At 41.3% G+C, this 21,008-nt stretch overlaps 1 protein-coding gene across 4 annotated transcripts; it reads right to left on the minus strand.

Moving 5' to 3' along the window:
- Window positions 1-299: 299 nt before the first annotated feature.
- Window positions 300-16,237, minus strand: VEZF1 (vascular endothelial zinc finger 1). Of its 4 annotated transcripts, none has more exons than XM_028154762.2 (6): window positions 15,911-16,237; window positions 10,458-11,152; window positions 9,641-9,704; window positions 8,375-8,558; window positions 6,972-7,109; window positions 300-3,659 (listed from the first exon to the last, which is right to left on the minus strand). In XM_028154762.2, the coding sequence occupies exons 1-6, from the start codon at window positions 15,941-15,943 to the stop codon at window positions 3,232-3,234; spliced, it is 1,542 nt and encodes a 513-aa protein (XP_028010563.2). In that variant the 5' UTR covers window positions 15,944-16,237; the 3' UTR covers window positions 300-3,231. The 4 variants fall into 4 exon arrangements, with proteins under 4 accessions (XP_028010563.2, XP_028010562.2, XP_028010561.2 ...); XM_028154761.2 differs by having other exon boundaries at window positions 6,972-7,106; window positions 8,375-8,576; XM_028154760.2 differs by having other exon boundaries at window positions 8,375-8,576.
- Between the last annotated feature and the right edge of the window lie 4,771 nt (window positions 16,238-21,008).

Raw genomic sequence — 21,008 nt, forward strand, 5'->3', positions numbered from 1 at the left:
GGTTCTGGAGCCTGATAAATGTTTTAAGCCCATCTTCTCTTTTGGGTAGGACAGGGGACGCCTCAAGGCCTGGCTTCCTGGGATTTTACTCAAGCTGACTGGCAGGGGCACTTCTCCTGCAGTCAGCCTGGTGCGTTTCCACCCTCCCATGGTATCCAATACCAACCAGCCTGACAGTACCTCCCTCTCTCTCTAGACCAACTCCGTCATGTGTATACCTGGAGAAGCAGTGCTTGAAAATTTTCTCTGTCATCGTAGTGAATTGGTGAAGCTTCTGAGGTATTAAGCAATCCATCATAACATTTGTGACTGGTTAACTTTAATTTGTCAAAATAAATCTGCAGTATTTTGCATGTTAGTAATACAGTGCTGGTATTGACAGGAAAAGTCATCATCTGCTTACAAAGAAACCTTCATTTAGGAGCACACCTTAGGAGGGAAATGAATACACAATAAAAGGCAAATGCAGGCCAAGCAGCGAGCCCTAGAGCATAACAGGCTGTCAGATTTGAGGATTATCTAATACAACTGTTTAGCTGCTAATCTGATAAAGGGGAAGCTCTCAACCAGGTTACAACCAGAAGGAAAAAACAAAATCTCTGCTTTTTCGTAGAGCGGTAGCCGTTGTGCCTTCAACACTTGGTTAAATCAGTTCATCAGCATCAAAACTCAATTCCAGTTCCAAGACACAGGAGAATTTCACCAGACAACCTACTAGATCCCCCTTTCAGTGGCCCACGCCAACCCCATCCTGCCAACTCTCTCCCTCCCAAAAGAAGACACAACGTGGTTTTATTATTGCGGACAAGCTTCTTAAGTGAATAAAGAATGCATACAAAATAGCATTTTAACTGAAGTCATACAATGAAGTCTCATTCCTGTTTATTATACAATGAATTGATAAAACAATCATTTCTAGTATATATCTTTTTTTAAATTTTTAAAAAAGAACTAATATTTTCAGGGTTCTGACAACCACACTCTAGCCTGGGGGTAGGGTCCACACCTGCCCCCACCGAGTACTGCTCCTCGGGCCACTGTGGAGGAAGCCTGGGCTGTTTGAGTCATGGAGGATCGTGATTACCAGCCTCATCAGAGATGACAGGTCCCAGCAGGCAGACCCAGAACCTGGTCCTGGGGCTGCATGCCAGGAAATGTGGGCTTCCTCCAAATGTGGCCACCACCTGCCCAGTCCAAGCCTCAGTAGGGCCATGCCTGGACCTTCCCTATGAGTCCTTCCAGTAGTCCACACATAATGCTCTACATATTAAAAACAAACCATTTTTGTACTGTGGATAGGAACAGTTATAACAAAGTCATAGCTACATATTTTCTCTACATTTTGTTTATTGAGACAAACTAATTAAAAGGCACAAACATAGGGCATGTTTACATGGACATTATAACAAACATATACATTAAAAGTGTAGGAATGTGTTGCCTTCCTGCTAAACAGAAAGTTCCTAAGCTTTTATATATACAAAAGTTGTACAATTTAATGTCCTAAAGTACAAAAGATCATTTATAAAATTATTTTACACTAAGTACTATTTATTTTACTTTTTACTATGTAGTTCAACCCCCTCGAACTGTTTGTATAATGAATGACACAGATACCTATCCCTGATGTAGGAAGTCGGCCTTAGATACAAGTTATTTTGATGCTTGAACTGACACAGCGGGGTATAAACGGAAGTCATCCAGTTTGATAGTCCTGAAAACATTCTGCAAGATTACCACACTAATTTCCATTTCTCTTAACTGCAAGATTAAGAAAAGGAAAAAAAAACCCAAACATATTGCAACTTAAAATAAAAATCACAGCGTCTTGGTTTTAGTAACTCTTTTTAAAACACAATGCTTTAAAAACATTAACGTGTGGCATGATGGTGTATCTGTTTCCCTCACTTTTGGTTTCTACTTTATGTACAGAGATAAAATATTCTGCTAATAAAAAGCACATGTCTTAATGTGCACAATCATCGCTGGTTTCTACAGGGAATGCAGACAGCTAGCTGTCTCCCTGAAAACACCACAAAGCTGATACAAGTGTTTTCTCAAAGGAAAAAAAAAGTGATGTCCATATTTACAAAGTTGAATAAATCTGCACAATAACTTGATTAAGAAATGAAAGGAGAAATGAAAAAAAAAAATACACTCTGCTTGTTCTGAAGGGGCATACTACCTAGTTAGTGGTTAGAATAAAAACTGTATACAATTTAATATAAGACATAAACTCTAGTGAGCAACTAACATATCTTTCCCTGTTGTAACATCAACAGGCTCTGATTGGGAGAGAGGGGCATATCACATCCCAGTGCCTCCAGCGTCTTCCAATTTAAAGCAATAATTTTAAACGTCCCAAAGTATTCCTTGGCTCCTGAATAGGAGTCCCATTGGCCTCCATTTGTTAGGAGTCTGCCTGTCCGCACGCTTGACTTCTCCTCTGTCGATTGCGGCCTTTTCTTACCAAAACACAATTTGTGTATTTTGGTTGTATTTTTTGTGTTTTTTTAAATTTTTTTAAAAAGTCAACTACAGTGCTATATTCCATCAGGATTAATATGCTTAGCAATATTTACATCTCCAAATATCAGGTCACAATCCCTATTATATGTTGAAGTTAGAATGATAAATTATCATATGCTTTGCATATCAGAGCTGGTATCACCTTTCCCATAGGGAATGCTGCCTGAAATTAACATATTCCCAAAGGTAAAATGCATATTCTCTGAAATGCATTTTATTATGACAATGCATGTTTTACTCATAAAAACAATAAACACAGACAATTCTACACTAGCTCTCAATCCGTGGATTTAGAACTTCAGGTTAAAATAAGCCATCCACGTTATAGTGAGGGAAGAATTCTCCTAGTGTTTAGAAAAAAATGATTTATTGGGATTAGAAACTAATGCTGTTTTTAAATTTTGAAATGAGTTTTGCTTTTTTTATGATTGGTTTTAATTCTGGCATTTCATCTTGTCAACTACTATCCTGTTTAAGCAATGCTGTCAGCTAAAAGGAATTTCTGATTAAACTAAAGTGGTCCAGTGATAAGTTATACATACACCCTACTTTGAACAATCCCAGCCAAATTGGAGAAAAATGCCACTACACTATTACTAACTAATGTAATAAAATCTCCCAATTTCATGGTTTACTTTTTACTTTACTAAAAGTTGCTGGTAAATATTTACTTTAAACCATATTTTGATTTTATAATACTGTTTACCAAGGTGGTGACGTAGGCAAAGCTTGGGGTAAGAAAGGCATGCTCTCCACAGGCCTCATTGCTATATTGAGAGGGGCGGCTAACGTCATGGGCGTGGGCAGGTTCATTGGAGATGTGATTGTGACAGGGTGTGCTATATTCACTGGAGCAGTGACAGGAGTGGGGAGGTTGACTGGGGTAGTGAGTGTTAAAGGAGAGGTCATGGATAATGGACTGGTTATAGTTACAGGGTGCCCTATGTTCATTGGGCTGGTTATGTTAACTGCACTTGAAACATTTACTGGACTTCTCATGCTCATTGCAGCTGCCACTGTGACTGGGTTTGACATAGTCCCAGACGACACAGAGGACGTTATATTGAATGGAGTAGTGAGAGTCACAGGTGTCGTAGCAGCCGTAGAGGTTTGGCACAGGTTAGCAGCTTCTAAAATAAGAAGACAAAAGGGCCTTTAGATTCTCAAAACAGTGAACCAAATTCACTAACAGCGTTTGAATCAACTTCTTTTAATTAAAAAGAACAAACATTTAATAAATTAAATTATATTTCTATCAAGTAGTCAACAGGAAGGAAGGATCCTTCTGAGCACCAGACTGGGGACCAGGAATCCCAGCGTGTGCAAATCTCTTTTCTGATGCTATACCTCCCTCAAGAACTGACTTAGGCAACTTGTTTAACCCTGGCAGTTGTGATTTAAAGTTTAGATTTACTTACCTACCTCACAGTGATACTGGGAAGATGAGTTAATTTCTGTAAGGCACTGGGGGGAGGTGGTGCAGAGAGATCAAGGATGGCTAAAGTATTCTCATTATCACTTCATGCCCTTCCTCTGAGTTCTAAAGACTTTCTTGGGAAGAGCCAACCACCAGCAGGCCAGGCAACAAGAGCTGTTTATACAGCGCTGGGCCAGTGGTTACACAGTAACTGTTAATCAGAAAAATCTTCTCATAAGGCACATTGTACCTAGCAGAGGGAAGTGTGTGTCCTCAATGCTATATTTACTCTTAAGCCTTCTAAGAGGTGAAGCCACATTCTGTTAAGGTCTTAAAAATCCAGAAGTAGATACTGATAAACAGTCTTAGAAAAATCATTTTAGTTAAATGACATAATCACCTACTTTATGCCTAGAGTCATTTAACTATACATATATACACACCACCAACCATACCAGGGAGGACTTAACCAGGCAAGAAGACCCTGCAGTGAGTTAGGGGGGCCTGGTCCTTGTTATCCAGCAAAAGCTTAAAGAAAACTTCCTTCAAAGATGACACTCCCACCCCTCAAAATTCAGCACCACCTGCTGGTGTGTCACAAAAGAGTAGTAAGAAGACAGAGGAGCCGAAACCGGTTTGGCTCAGTGGATAGAGCGTCGGCCTGCGGACTCAAGGGTCCCGGGTTCGATTCTGGTCAAGGCATGTACCTTGGTTGCGGGCACATCCCCAGTAGGGGGTGTGCAAGAGGCAGCCGATCGATGTTTCTCTCTCATCGATGTTTCTGGCTCTCTATCCCTCTCTCTTCCTCTCTGTAAAAAATCAATAAAATATATTAAAAAAAAAAAAAAAAAAAAAAAAAAAAGAAGACAGAGGAGTGGGCTGGCTGTGATTTGGCTGTCAAAATGAAAAAAAAAAAAAATGTATATGAGACTAAAGATGGAGGTCTGCACACATTTCTCAAGTGGGTCAAATAACGTCAGGTAGACCCTTGAGTCAATGAGCAGCCCTTCCTTGATCAGTATGATGTAACTCTGGCATACTTCTGTACACCGTATCAGGAATTCCTAAATCTGGGCCATGATCACAATCATTTAGGGAGCTTTTTAAAAAATGATTTCCCAGGAAATCTAATAGTGAGATTTAGATGGAACCTGAGAAATCCGCAAAGACGATGACCTGTCTTCCAAGTTTGGGAACATTATTTAAGCCCAATATTGAAAAAGGATATGCTGATTCAAGTTTAAGTTTTCAGGTCAGGAGTCTCTCCCCCAAAATGTGACTTTACTAACATGAATACAGAAGTTTCTAACATTGGTGGTCATTTCCAGAGAGATTCATAATACAAATGGGAATACAATCACATTCTGTTTCATGGAGGTCAGAAGATGAGCTAAACAATTGAGTCTTATTGTGCAAGCAAACTGAAATACAATACCAAATAGAAGAGTGCAGAAAGAAAGAAAGAAAGAGAATGAAAGAGAAAACCAACTCACTTTTGAGGTGATGGTACCATTGCTAAGGATATTCTCCTGTTTTCACCAAAGAAGGAGTTTTTACTCTCCCATCTGCCATCTCCCCACCTCCTCCCCATGTTTTCTTTTTATCTAATAGTGTCCTTTTCTATGACTTAAAACACTTTCACCCCTTCTCTAAGTAAAAGTCTTCATAATATGCTTTCAACCTACTATGCTATTATCATAGCATATACACACATATACATTTTTCTGTCCCTTCTCCCCCCAAACTCCCCCCACAAAACATTTTATCAGAGTAATGACAAATCTTCAATTGGGAGACAGGAACAAGCAGCACCTGAGGAAGGGTGGAAAGCCTATCTGGACTGCTGCATTCTTTTCCTCCAATGCCAGTAGATGTATGAAAACGATGCTATTCCTTTTATCTTTATCCAAGTACAGAGTGTTTAGAGGGGATCTGAGGAAGGGAACAGCCACACCACATGAAAGCAAAGGATGGAAGAAACTACACAGCAAAGGAATTACAGAGGAGCCCACATGCAGAAGATTCCTCATGAATTTAAAATAAAACGGTAAGACATGGTAAGGGTGGGAATTTAGGAATCTGTCCTGTGGCCGATGGTACGCTGACAAAATGATTTACTTGAAATGGCTGCACAATAGTCCAGAAGTCAAACCTACAACTGGTACGTTAAAAAGCTGTGTTAAAAATGGATATTTCAAATGATTCTTAGACATATCTAAGAGAAAAGCAGACCATTCCCAATTACAGCAATGTCTCTAACAACTGAAGTACATACATGTTAAGCCAATGCCAGTCCCAACAGACTGAATGACACTAAGGGTGAGACCAAGGGAAAAGACATCAGCATTATAGAGTCTGAAACATATAATAAATAAAACAATACAGAAAGAACACTAACCAGCAGAAAATAGCATTGCTGTAAGAAAATGAATTTATATACACGTAAGGATATTTCATCTACCTCTGTAAGTGGGGATATTTCAGAAAAAAAAGGGAGCTCCCTAATGCATGGAGGTTGACATAAAAATGGACTGTGACCAGCCCAGCCAGTGTTGCTCAGTGGTTGAGCGTCGATCTATGAACCAGAAGATCTTGGTTCAATTCCCAGTCAGGGCAGATGCAGGATCAATCCCCCAGTAGGGGACATGCAGGAGGTAGCCAATCAATGATTCTCTTTCACCACTGATGTTTCTATCTCTCTCCCTCTCTGAAATCAATAAAAATATGTATTTTTTAAATAGACTCTGAGCATACACAGCCAAGGACCAAATTTGATTCTATATTTGTAACAAAAAGTAAACAAAAAGAAAGAACTTAAGAAATAGTGGGAATTTTTATTTCCTAGTAAAAAACTTATCTGGAAGCTTGAAAGCTTTGTTGCCAATAACTTATACTTCCCAGCATCTAATATTTCCATAAAGCTGGACTATCTCAGCTATGACTTCTTTACTTTGATCACTTGGCATACTGGATGAAAATACTTCTCTAGCCATACTTTGAGCACTAGACGCCTCATCTTTCTTACCTTTCTTTCTTGCTTTGACAGCTTCTTCCCACAGTCTCAGTGTCTCTACCTGTTTCCCCGGCCAGCTTGTCACGTGTTGTTGCTGTTGCTGCTGCTGCTGCTGCTTCTGGTTGCTGGTCTCCTCATTCATACATGCTACTCCAAAGACAAACCAGAAACACTACATTTACCTTGAAAAAGTGTGGCTATTTTTTCAAAATCTAAAACTTAGATACTTTGACTCTTTATGCCTCTATGATGTTTGTCATTTGACTTGATAGTTTTTACTACAGTGCATCTTTTTTGCTGCTTATAACTATATTGGTCAAAATAGATAATGAATAAAAACATTGGAGAGCTAGAGAAAACCAATATAAAAGAGAAAAGATGTTTTGCTATATTAAAAAGCAAGTTTTAGAATGGAACTTGGGTAATATTATCATGGACTAATTAATGCTCATCAAATACCTAAAATACTTGGTTACTTGACCACAATGATGTACACTAAAAGTAAATTTTTATAAAGTTAACAGAGAATGACATGCTAGATACTTACATGTACTTACAAATAAGCAAATGTACTTACAAAAAAGCAAAAATGGATGAGAATAAAACACACTAAGTGTTCTTTCCTATTCACTTCTGTCCACCTATTTTGAGAATTTGATGTTTTCTGCTGCATAGAGTACATATATAACAGAATACATAAAGTAGTAGAATATATAACAGAATAGAATTAGGCAAATACTTTTTCTGATAGTTCAGGAGATCTTAAAAAGCCTGGATAAATGAAAATATTGAATTTTATCCACAAGTCTCTGGAATATTCTATCTTCAACTCTGAATTTAAGATAAGCAAAACACTTAAACCTTAAAATGGATTTGCTATCCCATTTCTCTACAGATTTGGGTTTGAAAAGCAAAGTAATTAACACTGTTTTCATCTTTAAGGCTATTAAGGACATGTTATTAATACAATCAGGAGTTAGGAGCCACTGATGCTTGAGAATCTTCCTAACAGTAAATAAAAACAATTAAAATTGCCTCAATATGACACAACTTCCTAGTGTGGCTTTTGCTGCCACAATTTTAATATACTAGAGCTTTTTATTCAAACACCAAAGAAGAAGGGACACATTGAAAAATAGCTGAGAGAAATTATGCTCTTCTAACACGGGTGTTATTAGATAAGCACAGGATTGAAAGCAAAATCAGTGCTGCTTGTACACATGCATATGATGTATATTTCCAATACTAATGTACATTCTTCATTATTGCATGTTTGCACACTTTAATAATAGCAGGAAACACGTAAGGTGAACAATAATACAGTCTTGAGAGTACAGCAAAAATACCTTCAATACATTATAACAACATCTAGATTTCATCAATCTGAAAGAAATAAAATTCGAAGCATCACTTACTTTTAGTGATGCCTTGTTTACATGTATTACAGTTGATACTTTGGCTCTGCCCATGCGTCTTTAAGTGGCTGGTGATGTATGCTGCGCTCAGGAGCTTCCCACAGATGTTACAGGATACCTTGCCTTCGTGGCGTACCATGTGTGTCCGCAGTCTGTCTTTGGTGGCAAAGGCAGCAGTGCACGTCTGCATGAGGGAGGAAAACTTTTTTTAAATATAGACTATCCTGTTCTACTCATTTAAAAGTACGTTATATTCTAGGCATTACCCTACCCATATCAGCAAGCTGAGTTGAATTTTAATTGTATGTGTTACCCAGACTCATAATTAAACACTTGGTGAATTTTAGACCCTTACATTTTAAGGGAAGAAAAAATATCAACATAGAGTAGTGAGAAGATGTGAGCACGAGAATCAGTTAAACCTGGATTTAAATCCAGCTCCCCAGTTCACTAAACAGTGTAACATGGAGCACCATTAGTGAACCTATCTGAATTTCTTTATCTGTAAAATGATAATAATACCTACCTCACAAAACTACTGGTGGATTAAGAGCCTGACCCAAGGTCTTGCACATAGAAGATACTCACTCAAAGACACTAGCTTCCTTTCTCCAATTGGATATTTCTTAGAATTCAAATAATTTATTTAATAAAATCAGTCGTTAACAAATTTAATGGAAAGGAACACAAAAAAACTTCCAGCAACAAATTAGAATTACTGATACCTAAAACAGTAATTTAATTTAGCAAGATTCTTAATCTTTTCATTATCACAATTCATGCTGAATAAAATCATTAACACAAATAGATTTTCAAACAACTAGAAAATGCTCCAATTTGGCAATAGCTGACACAAATCCAGTAAGTGATAACTTTTGGAGGAAAAAATCATACTTTCTTCTATTACAGTTAAAACGACCTCAACCATCAACCCAGAAATTAATTTAAAGCACTTCATTCACTTATTCATTTCAATACACAACCTCTGCAAGACTCTAATTTTTTTCTTATAACAATAAACGCTGTTGCCCAAGGAAAGAGAAATGTAGCTTAACAAAAACAACACATTTACATTTTCAAGTGATCTTGCCCCACAGAAACAGAAGCTGTCATTTATATTTTATAAAACTAGAATTCAAATGGATCACATTTACTCAAGTCAGTGATTTTTAAGACTATTCAAGAACGGTGAGATTTGATTGGCTCAGACCTTCTGGATAATGTGCATTAAGTGCTACACTAAGGATAAGTCATTTTAACTCTTACTTGGCATTTGAAGGGTCTTTCTGTTGAATGGACATGTTTTACGTGACAGCTTAAATGGTCAGGCCTGTGAAAGAGAGAGTTTCAACAGAAGATATAATGGAACACACATAGAAAAATACTACTTACTGTGATGTTTACATACTTGGCAGATTTGGGTGGGAGACATTTTAAAGAAAGCTAGCAGAATTAACAACTCCCCGATGCAAGCCTCCTTACCTCTATTACCAGAAACAAAAGTCTTACCTGTTTTCTCTCCTAGTCAACATCAAATCATATTAGATCTTGATTCTTTACAATTATAAAATACCCAAAGTTTTAGTCCTAATACTTGCCAGAAGCAGCTACTACTAAGTATACTTTATATTTTTAAAGCCTTTAAAAATGAAAATTAGTGAAATGTTAGTAAGCACAGAAAAATAGAAAAATATTCTCCTAAAAGTTTTATTGAGCATATCCAAGGTCATCCCAACTTCCAGAAAATAAGTTTCTTTGATTTACGCAGACAGTGAACCTCACGTCTAGTCACCCAACTGAATTGGGATCTGGTGGTTTTTCAGTGATAAGAAGTATCAATGTGCCAAATGAAGGCCTGCGTCCATTAAGGTACTTCTTAAATGAAATAAGTTAATCACCATGTCACCACTTGTCAAGCACACCAAACTGAAATTAGACCTGGAGGCGTAATACTTTATCTATCACCAATCTCCTCTAATAGCACAGGCCTACCCACATCTATTCTCACATAAACATCTAGAGCACACAGAAACTGAAGTTCACTGAATACCATAATGAAAAAAAGCAAAGCAAAATGCAGTACCTCGAGAAGCCTTTCCCACAAACACTGCAAGTATAGGGTTTGGTGATGCCTCCTTCATGAGACCTCACATGGTAAGTCATCCGGTCCTTCCTCTTGAAGCGCTGATTACAAATAGGACACTCGAAGGGCTTCTCATCTGAGTGGGAGAGCTTGTGCCGATTGAGGTGGTACACATCGCGGAAGGCCTTCCCACACATCTCACAAGCATGGTTTTTCTTGACAGGCTTACTGGGTTTCTTGACAGACTGGGTCACAGGCATAGCTGTGGTGCTGGCACTGCTGCTGGGGTTGGTGCCCGAGGAAGATGTAGTGACTGTTGACAAGATGCCCGCAATGGTTGAGACCAGCGAAGTTCGGCTGCTGTCCCCAGCGATGGTGGAGATAAGAGGAACCACCGTCGTGGGGGTTTTCTTTGCCCGGGACACCAACTTGATCCCTGTGTGGCAGGACTCGTGGCGCCTCAGGTGATAGCTGTCCCTGAAAGCTTTACTGCAGTAAGTGCACACAAATGAAGTTTTGGGTTTTTCTTTTTTAATTCCAATGGCATCCTTTAATGTTTCTGGTGCAGCCTGAGGTTTCTGAGTTATTGGTATTGGAAGTAATGGTTTCTGATCAGGGGGCTCCACAGCAGAGCTCAGGAGGGGCAGCAAGCTGTTTTGTGCTGCCTGCTGTTGGTGATGAGAGCCTTCATGGGTCTAAAACCAAACATTTACACTTCAGAAACTCAGCCTCTCACAATGACCTTCAAATTCAAAATGCTCCAAACAATAGAGACCAGAAGAAACAATCAAAGAGCCTGTAAGCAACTTTCTACAGCAGAGACCCAGCAATCACCTAGTTACTCTGAAGAGCTCCCAATAGGAAACATTAAAATCACTGTGCAGACCCCAAACTTTGGCCACTAAGTTGCGGACAGTGATCTTGCTTTCAAACAGCTGACTAAACTACACACCACTCTGGTTCATAAGGGACATACCAGCTGATGAAATTAGTTTGCATTAGTCTGTCAGTGTTGAAACCAAGTTTAAATAACTTGTCAAAAAAATTACACTCCAGACATATTTAACAGTACCTTACCATAGGAATGCACAAAACACATATTCTCTCTCTCTCTCTCTCTCTCTCTCTTAATCATCTACTTGTCTGTTACCTAGAAAAAGAAAGGCATTATGTCTCTCCCTTTCAATCAGAAAACTCTTAGTGATTGAGAAAGGAGGCTGTTGCTAGGTGATAAAAGGAATCTAATTCTCTGAATACATATGCTATTTAAGTTTACTTTTAAAATGTTCACCTAATTCTACTAAAAGATTTGGTTGAAATGAAACCTGCTATTAATCAACCTGGAAGGCATCTGTGAAGATAGCCCACAGCAAAACACCTGTCATTATATCTCAGTTCATAGAAGTCTGCATCCTTTAGCAACACTAGTTTTTCAAACCCCAAGCTCTCAAAGACAGACTAAGAGAAAACAAACTATAAATAATTAAAATTCCTTTCATTTTCATCTTCTTCCAACAGTTGTAGGTTTTGTTCAAGTATGAGACATTCGCTGTTGAAATGTGCTTCTGCACTCCAAAACTGGGGGCTGGCCATTGTCTGGAAATTTACTTTAGTTTGCACTGAAACCAAAATTTCATCACAGATCATGTTCTTGGTATTTATGACTAATTATTCTCTTGGTTTTGATTCTTTCAAAATTCTCCATACCTCCATCCTGATAAACATTTAGGAAATGATGGAAAAAAATTCCTGAAATAGTTCTTCCTAATATGTTGTACTTTACCAACATTATTTTTGAAACTCTTGACAGTGAGCCCAAGCCCCTATGCTGGAGTTTGGTAATCCTAAACGGATACATGCACTCAGAGGTTAATAGTTCCAAATACTTTAAGCATACAACATCCTAGGAGGAGCCCATCCCATCATCTTAGATACTCTAAACACTTATTTACCCTTCTCATTGTATAACTACTGGTCCAACAGTTAACTTGATTAAGGAGGGGGAAAAAGAGAAAGACACACACACTCACACAGAGCTCCTCCCCTGATGGATAAGAACATCTATCATTGCTCCATATGTAATTACTTGATGGCAGCACAACAGCTAAGCTCCAGGCTCCCCCCCAATCATTGGGAGGTATGGTATCCAAAGGTACCAATTTCCATTTAATAATTTGGCTTGAATCTCCCTTTGAGTCCTAGAATTGTTCATAGAGATTGTGTATTTACCTATGAGTATCTTTTTGGACTTAGCGATCATACTGAATTATAGTCCACTTTTAATTTATGGAGCTTGTGTAAATGTCAGTGTTTACCCTGATGACATTAGTAGAAACTAAAGAATCTGAACACTAAACTTAACCCCTTTTCCAACCTGGCTGTAGGATACCCAACTTTCCATACAGTATACAAACGGTTAATAGCTGAAGATAGCTCAAGATATACAATTTCAAAGGCAACAGATCAGATAATAGGGAATGCAAATCTTCTGGGCAAAGTTCAGACTTACGGTGTTTAGAGGCATTTTTCAATTCTAAACAACCATTAGTTTGATGGAGTACTAAAAGCACTTATTGCCATTTCACCAATTCAGACGTCTGTGGCAACATAAAGTATTTTTACAGCATTGCTGAAGCTCACTCTCACAAGAGGGTCACACCAGATCCCTGCTTCTTGGGTGAAATGCTGTAGAATGCCTCGACCACTATGGAAATCTCTCTGAGGATTCCTAGGATCCCCACACTTCTACATGAAGTCTTCTAAGAGGGGAAGTGGGTTTCCCCAACTTGATCTCTGGGGGAGAGACAGTGAAATAACCACCACCGCCTGACTTTAGTTAAGTGATTTAAAATATATGCATAACTTCTGGGTAGACTTTTATTTTGCTAGTATCATCATATCAAAGTTGCAAGGCTTTTTAAACCCTCCCAAGCCTTTTTTTTTTCTGGGACTGGCAAAAAAACAAAACAGAAATGTTATTTCATCACCAGGTGGTAGAATATGGCACCATGAAATCTCCAGTGCCAGAGGGTAAAAGATTTTGTACTGAAACAAATTAGCATCAGTGAGTCATATCTTGAATGTCCTGTTAGAAGAATCATCCATCAAACATTTTAATAAGTATGGCTTTCACTTTCCACCAGGTTATCTGGAAAGCAAGCATGTATTCAATTGTTTTAAACTATAAATTTCAATAGACTGCTCCAGGAAACAAAACAAGAGAGTTTAAGTCTCCATTTTCCCAGTGAAAATTACTTAAAACTGGAACTAAGTCTGTTCATACCTTTCCATAATATTCATACCTTTCCATAGAAAAGACTGAAATATTTTCTTTACCCATCCAACTGTCCTCAGCTCTAAATTACAAGTTTTCCAACAATTTTCACTGCACACATTGCCAAGCCCAGGATCAAATATGAGCTTTCACACTTCTCCATCAGGTGGAAAAAATGATTTTAATAGCTGAAAAAAATTAAATAATATAAAATCGAATTAAACAGTTTATCAATAATAAATGCTTGGCATTTGCTTTATCCAGGAAAAGAATAATGAAAATATTCCAAACAATTTTTCAACTAGCTTTCCAACAGTTAGTTATGGGTTTTTCCTTTACATAAAGAACTCCTGTTATGTTTCAATCTCCATTAAGTTTATAGACAGCACGTTTAATATGGTAAATTTAATTCATTCCTCACATTAAAATCACTTCAATAGCCTATTAGCCCCATATTTTAAAGTGATCATTTGAAAGCTTTTCCTACAGAAGGCATTCGCCACCTTTACGCCAACCTGGAAGGCAGCTAGTTATGTCAATTATTTTCCAATGCATTTTTAAGTTCATTTAACACAATTACCAAGCTCGGATAAAACAACACTAGGTAAGAATAAGGAAGTGGGGGAAGTTTCTGAGTCCCGTAATTTTGAGTATCTTCAATTTTAAGAAGCCTGAATTTATTTCAACAACTCCTTAAAAATCAAACTACTCACATTTGAAAGACTGCGTGTCTTAAAATAACCAAGCAGCACTACCCAATAGGTAATGTTTGAGTTCTCCAATGTTCTAGATTAGCTCTACTGAGACGGGTCCAGTGGCTGGGAGAAGTTTCCAAAAATTTTGCATCCGTTCCTGGTTAGTTCCAAAAGGTCTCGGGAGCGTTTGGGATTTCACTAAGTTATTCAAAGTAGGAAAAAAACTCTGAGAGGCGGGAAGAACGCACTTAAAGTGACGAGCTTCCTAACCTCCTCCGGTTCCCAAGTTTCTCCGTGAGCTCAGCGCTACTGCCCACGAAGCGTTTCGTTTGCAAATAGAAACGAAGCAAGAAAAATATAAGTTCCAGCCCAAGTCTTCCAAACAGGGGTCCCCCACCTAAAGTGGGCTGGCAAGAGGCTTGCCAACTGTATGGGCTACAGTCACTTGGAAGTTTCTTGCAAAAAGTGAAGATCAACACCCCAAAGAATGACTCATCGGGGGCTTTGTAAGCGGACTTTGTTTGCTTTCTCCGCTTTCTGTCTCCCCCACTTGGTTGGAGGAAACGTCCGAGATGGAACGAGAGAGAAAAGCGCTCCGGGAGGAGGTCTGGCCTCCGGAGTCCCGGCCCTCACGGTCCCCGCCCGGCCCGGCCCGGCCCGGCCCGGCCCGGCTGGGGATTCCCCGGCGGAACGGGACGGCGGCAGAGCTGGACAGAGGGAGAGGGTGTCAACTGCCAAACTCGGCTGAGGCTTGGTAAAGAAAACACGTAAATCCAGTGAAAAAGTTTGAGGAAGGCATACACACAACACCCCGCAACTGGGTAAACACGAGGTGGGGCGGCGGGAAAGGGGAGTGGCGGGGAACCCCGGGATACCCGCTATTCGTGGGGATTGGGGGGGGTCAGAAAGTCACCACACACAAAAAGAGAACAGGGAGCTGAAAAAGGAAAAAAAAGGAGAGCGAGCGAAAGATGAAGTGTGTGTGAGTGTGTGTGTGTGTGTGTGTGTGTGAGTGAGTGTGTGTGTGTGTGTGTGTGTGTGTGTGTGTGGAAACACGACTCAGAGTAGAGCCTGGGGACCGCCTTCACCCCACGGTGCGGCCCGGCCCGGCGCGCAGTGGCCGAGCGGCCCGCGCTCTGCAGCGGCCCGGCGCCCTCCTTTCTCTGGGCCGCGGGTGGTGACAGCGACCGGCCTCCTCCCTTCCCCTTCGGGGCGGGAGGGAAGGGTGTGTGCGTGTGCGTGAGTGTGCTGGGTGGGGGGGGCCGGGGTTCACCCCGAGGCCTGCTCTCTCCCCCGCACCCCTGAGGCCGCCTCCTTTCACCTCAGCAGCCCCGCTCCGCCGGGCGGGCGGGCAGAAAAACAAAGGGGGATTAAGGCCGGGCCGGAGCGCGGAGCCGGGAGGGAGGGGAGGAGGAGCGCCCGCCCGCCAGCCCGGGGCCCGGCCCCCCTGTCCCCCCCGTACCCCCCGGGAGGGCCCCCACTACCTGGAACAGGAACGTGGTCCAGTTGGCCTCCATGGCTGTGGCAGCCGACCCCCCTCCTCCCCACTCCCCCCCGCTCGGGGAGCCTCCTCAGCCGGAGGAGGCGACAACAAAGCGGCGGCGGCGGCGGCGGCAGCGGCAGCGGCGGCTCCTCAACATGGCAGCGCCGAGCGCGGCCACTTCCGGTAACCTCCGGGACGCACCACCGCCGCGGCGAGCGCGGGCGGGGGGGGAGCCCCGACCCGGCGGCCGCCGCCCCCAGCTGCTCCGACCCCTCCTGGGCGTCCCCGCTGCCGGCTCGCCGCCTGGGAGCTCAACCAGTGCCTGCGGGCGGTGGGGTCAGGGCCCCCGCGGGGGGGCTGGGGTGGGGCCGGGGGCGGGGATGGGGCGCGGCGTCCCCCCCCGCGGGGGTGTGTGGTGCTGCGGTCCGTGGCTCCGGCAGCTGGAGCAGGGGGAGCTCAGGAGAGAAGATGGAGGACGCCAGGGTCTGGCGCTGGCTGGCTGGGCACCACTGGGCCGCCGCCCGTGACTCAGACACGGTGTCCTGCAGTGTCGCGTACCTCAGACCCTCAACGGAAGGCTCAGCCACCGGGCCACCCGGCTCTCCAGTCCCTTAGGCATAGCACACTCCCCGCCTCCAAATTGGGGGAAGCCCCTTCCACCGAGTCTCCCCTCCGGTGTTCCACTCTCAGCGAGCTAAATCCTCCGCACTCGCGCTGTCATCTGCATCTAACGCTGAGTGGCCTTCCAACTCAAGCAGGGAATCCCACTGGGGTGCAGCCTCAAATCCTCCCAGTGCTGAAGGAGACACTTCCCACGCGGAGAGATGTCATAACTGGGTTATTCTTGGGTGAAGGGCTGAGCTTCCCAACCTCCCCTCAACTCCAGATAGAATGTGAAATTGTACCCCACCACCACCTCTCCCGCCAAAAATAAAAACAAGTGAGAAACTACAGTCAAGAAATTATTTTAATCCTTTAGTACAGTCAGCTTCCTCACCCCTCAAAACAAAAATCGAACTTCTGGTTGGACAGCGTCAGATGTCACTGAGGTGACCCCAGCATCTGTTTGCAGTTCCAAGTCTTCCGTGTAGGCGTCACTGCTACTGGTATTGTATGATGATGTCCGAACGTTTTCTATACTTTCCTCACATAGAGGTAGCTATTGAGAATAGGCACGCTATTAAACAAGTGTCTCCAGTCGAAAAAGTCTCCTGTGGCAGGAATTGAGGGGGCAGGCTGTATCAGTGATTTCTATAAACTCTGGTTTACAAAAAATTTCTCACTATTCAGGACTTCAACATCTTTCATAACCAACCTTTCCTATCATCCTCTCCAGACACATTCTAATCAAGGTCACCATCTCCAACTTTTCCTATAAATACACAATTGGTTACTGCTTGAAGGCCTCGGGGAGGAATGAGTTCCGCAGTTTGGATCAGTAGCAGGTAAACACATCCAGGAACCAGTCAGCCTAAGACAGGAGCGGACAGAAAATGAAGTTTCTCATACATTCCCTCAGCTGAACTGGCTCCCATGTCCCTTGTCTCCTAAAAATGTCCATTAGTCTCCTTTGGAAAGAAAAAGAAATCAGGAAGCCTAAAGTTTATGTATGCATGCAAGATAGGGAGGGAATTGAAGATACCTAAGGAATTAATTAAAGACCTTTTTGCTCTGATCTTGGACATTACATGTTCTTTCATTTTCATTCAGTAAAGAAGATGGGCTTCTTTCTGGCCTCTGGAATTCATCTCGTTTCCTCCTCTCTATAGCTTCTCCTACTTGGCTGCCTTTCAAACTGTGGTGAAAGTTAGCTTCAAGATTGTGAAAATTAGTATTTAATGAAGACCATTATTCTAATGACAATATTGCTGGACTCTCTTGAATACCTTATCCTGGGATCTAGAAAGCTTTCTCCATCAACTTTTCTCACAGCTCGGCTGGAGAGGGGTTTCCCACTAACAGGAAGTAGAGGTCAAGTGAAAACAGTCCAGTTCTCTTTATAGAACTGGGATCCAGAAGTATCACACTTTTCTTAAGGAAAATGGCTAATTTTATCTGTACCCATAGGTGAAACCAGAATTCCTGATTGCTCCCCAAACCCTCCCTTAAAAACTAAATCTAACCACTTATTAAATTAAGATGAAGTTTTAAACCTAAGAACAATTATGCAAAAACAATCAGCTCCAACTGTTTTGAGGAATATAATGAAACCAGTAAGATCAAAGACTGTTTTTTAGAAGGGGCATTTCTGCTTATCCTTAGGACAGACAATATCCTTCATCACAAACAAAATGAGCCCATCCACAGACCATACTGGGGTCCAGTAAAAAGACTAGGGATGGGGTGGGGGGCGGGGGAAGAGACTAGGGGGGAGGGGGGGAAAGAGACTAGGGATGTCTCAAGGCAGTAAATTTACCTTATTGTAAACAATGTTTCAGTGAGTGAATAAATAGTATTACCCTCAGATATGACAAGTAATTAAAATGTCTGGTGCCTAAGCAAAAAATACACTGTGCCTATTCACCCAAATAAAACTCAGGATTCCCTTCCCTATCCTCTTTCCCACCCTCATCCCCCTGCCCCAGCTTGTATAACCTGTCAACCTTTCAAGGCCTCAGTTTCCTCATCTGGAAAATGAGGACAAAGTAAATACCTATCTTATCCGGGTGATTTGTGGATTAAATAAGAATATGTAAAATGCTTAGGAATATTTCCTAGAATAATATAACAGAAGCTCAGTAAATGTTTTTATTGGTGTTGAGTGGTTCCCCATTAACAGCTGCATAAGAGCCAATTAATTATTCCTTTCTTTTAAAAATCCTCACCCAAGGATCGAGGATATTTTTTCCATTGATTTTAGAAAGTGGAAGGGAGAGGAACTTTTATGTGACAGACACGTGAATTGGTTGCCTTCCACCCTAATGGGGAGCAGGGATCAGACCTGCAACCCAGGTATGTGTCCTTGACACCGTTGCCTGGGAATCAAACCTCAGACCCTCCAATGTGCAGGCCTACACTCTAACCACTGAGCATGCTGGTCAGGGCTATTCCTCTTCCTTTGAAAGTGACAAGTTTTTCCTCATGCTCTATCCCTTTTTCTCCTTCAAAGAGCCCTAAGGTAAGTGGCTAAAAGGCTAATGACACATGACAAAGGAAGATGCCTATTAAGATTAGCTTTTCTAAAGACAACTTTCAGCAAACATTAAAAAGCAACAGGATATTTCCTTTCTATATTTGAGAGGACTTTTAAATCCTATGAGTACATTAGAGTTAGGATTAGATTTAGAATCCTAGGAATAGAAAGCATCTCTGCTTCATTACCTGTCCCCACATAAGACTGCTCAACAAACCAAAAACATATCAAATCCAAACTTTCAGTAGAGAAGATCTAGTTAGAAGCAGCTTTTAACTAGCAAGTTACTGGACTAACTCGTGAAAAAAAGCGATGACTGACAATTCACAAATCTAGTAAAAACCAAGACTGCCAATATTTAGAAATACCAAAAAAGTGACCAGAGAGGAATGTTATCCTTCATTTCCAGCCTCAATGCAACTGAGAAAAGCACACACTACACCAGACCAAAGGGAAACCCCTCCCCTCCAAACAAAAACGACCAAATCTCCCTGAGAGGAATGCAGAAGTACTCTTCCCACCCCCTCCACTCTACCCCGAGCTCCATAAACACACTTAAGGGCTTAAGCCAAATGTCTGTGGCCCATGTGGTCAGAAGTTGGGTTTTTGTTTCAATTATACCACCTAAAGTGGCATCACCAGTTATTTTTGTTTTAATTGTGAAGGTGAGGAAGGGGAAACAATAAAGATCTCCCCCCTCCCCCAATAACTAAAGTTCCTTGAGAGCTGGAAAATAGTCACAGAGAAAAAAAGAAGAGGGAACAAATCTACCCATTTTCCTAGTTAAATGGGTAGTTGAGGGTTCTTCAATACTCTACTGTTTCTAAGAAGGGCACACATCCAATATGCCAAAAACAAGTCCAAAGCCATGGAAACACATTTATCACCTTAACACTTCTTGAAAGAAGCTGCCAGAAATCAATGCTAAGCCTATCAGTTTCATCCACAAAGCATTTGTTTAGAAATACTGACATTTTACAGCTCCTAAATAGTAAGCAAAATAGTATAGGACACAAGAAGGAAAGAAACTAAGGTCAAAAATACACCAAGTAAGAAATTCAATACAACTGGAAAACATACTCCCAGGCACCATTTCTCCTTTGGACACCTGTTCCTCCCTGCCCTCAGATGCCCCAAGCCCAGGGTAAAGGCTGAACTTGGAAAAAAGAAGTTGATACTTAAAATGTCACTCAAACTTGGTGGGTCTGAACCCAACTACAAAGCTTAGCTCAGTTTGCCCTAGCTGGTTTGGCGCAGTGGATAGAGCGTTGGCCTACAGACTGAAGGATCGCAGCCAGGTTCAATCTCCAACAACACATGCCCATGTTTCGGGCGTGTAGGAGGCAGCTGATCAATGATTCTCTCTTATCATTGATGTTTCTCTCTCTCTCTCTCCCCTCCCTCCCTCTCTCTCCCTCTCCCCTCCTCTGAAATAAAAAAACAAACAAAAAAAAAACCTCATGCTAATTGCCAAAAATAACTTAAATCCTTGTATAAAGTTATTCTGGTACAGAAGTAAAGCTTTTTACAGTAGCTATAGCCTCCAACTCAAATACATTCCACTGGTTAAGAGGGATGTAATGACACTAACCAGTATTGTGCTGTCCATCTACATTACCAGAAAAATGCTATTCATTTACCAAAAAAAAAAAAAAAAAAATGAAAAATTTTTAAATTACCACTTCTAAATGCTCTTGTGAGTGTAGGGGCAGAGCAAAACCATAGATATATATCAAGAGAATACTCTTAACCAAAACTCCAATAGAAACAGCTATTCAATGTCTTCTTCATACCAAATTTGGGGATAGTTCCAAGTTTGAAAAGGATTTTCTCATAAGTCTCCAAAGAGTCAGCATATTAATACATGCAACTTTTATGGCTCTGTTTTTCTGATACTCCTTCCTCTCCCTTTCATTGGCTTAGATTTTTTTAAAAGCTTCATTGGGTAAATCTGATTTTCAACTGA

Source organism: Eptesicus fuscus, chromosome 20 (assembly GCF_027574615.1).
Source record: "Eptesicus fuscus isolate TK198812 chromosome 20, DD_ASM_mEF_20220401, whole genome shotgun sequence".
Lineage (NCBI taxonomy): Eukaryota > Metazoa > Chordata > Mammalia > Chiroptera > Vespertilionidae > Eptesicus > Eptesicus fuscus.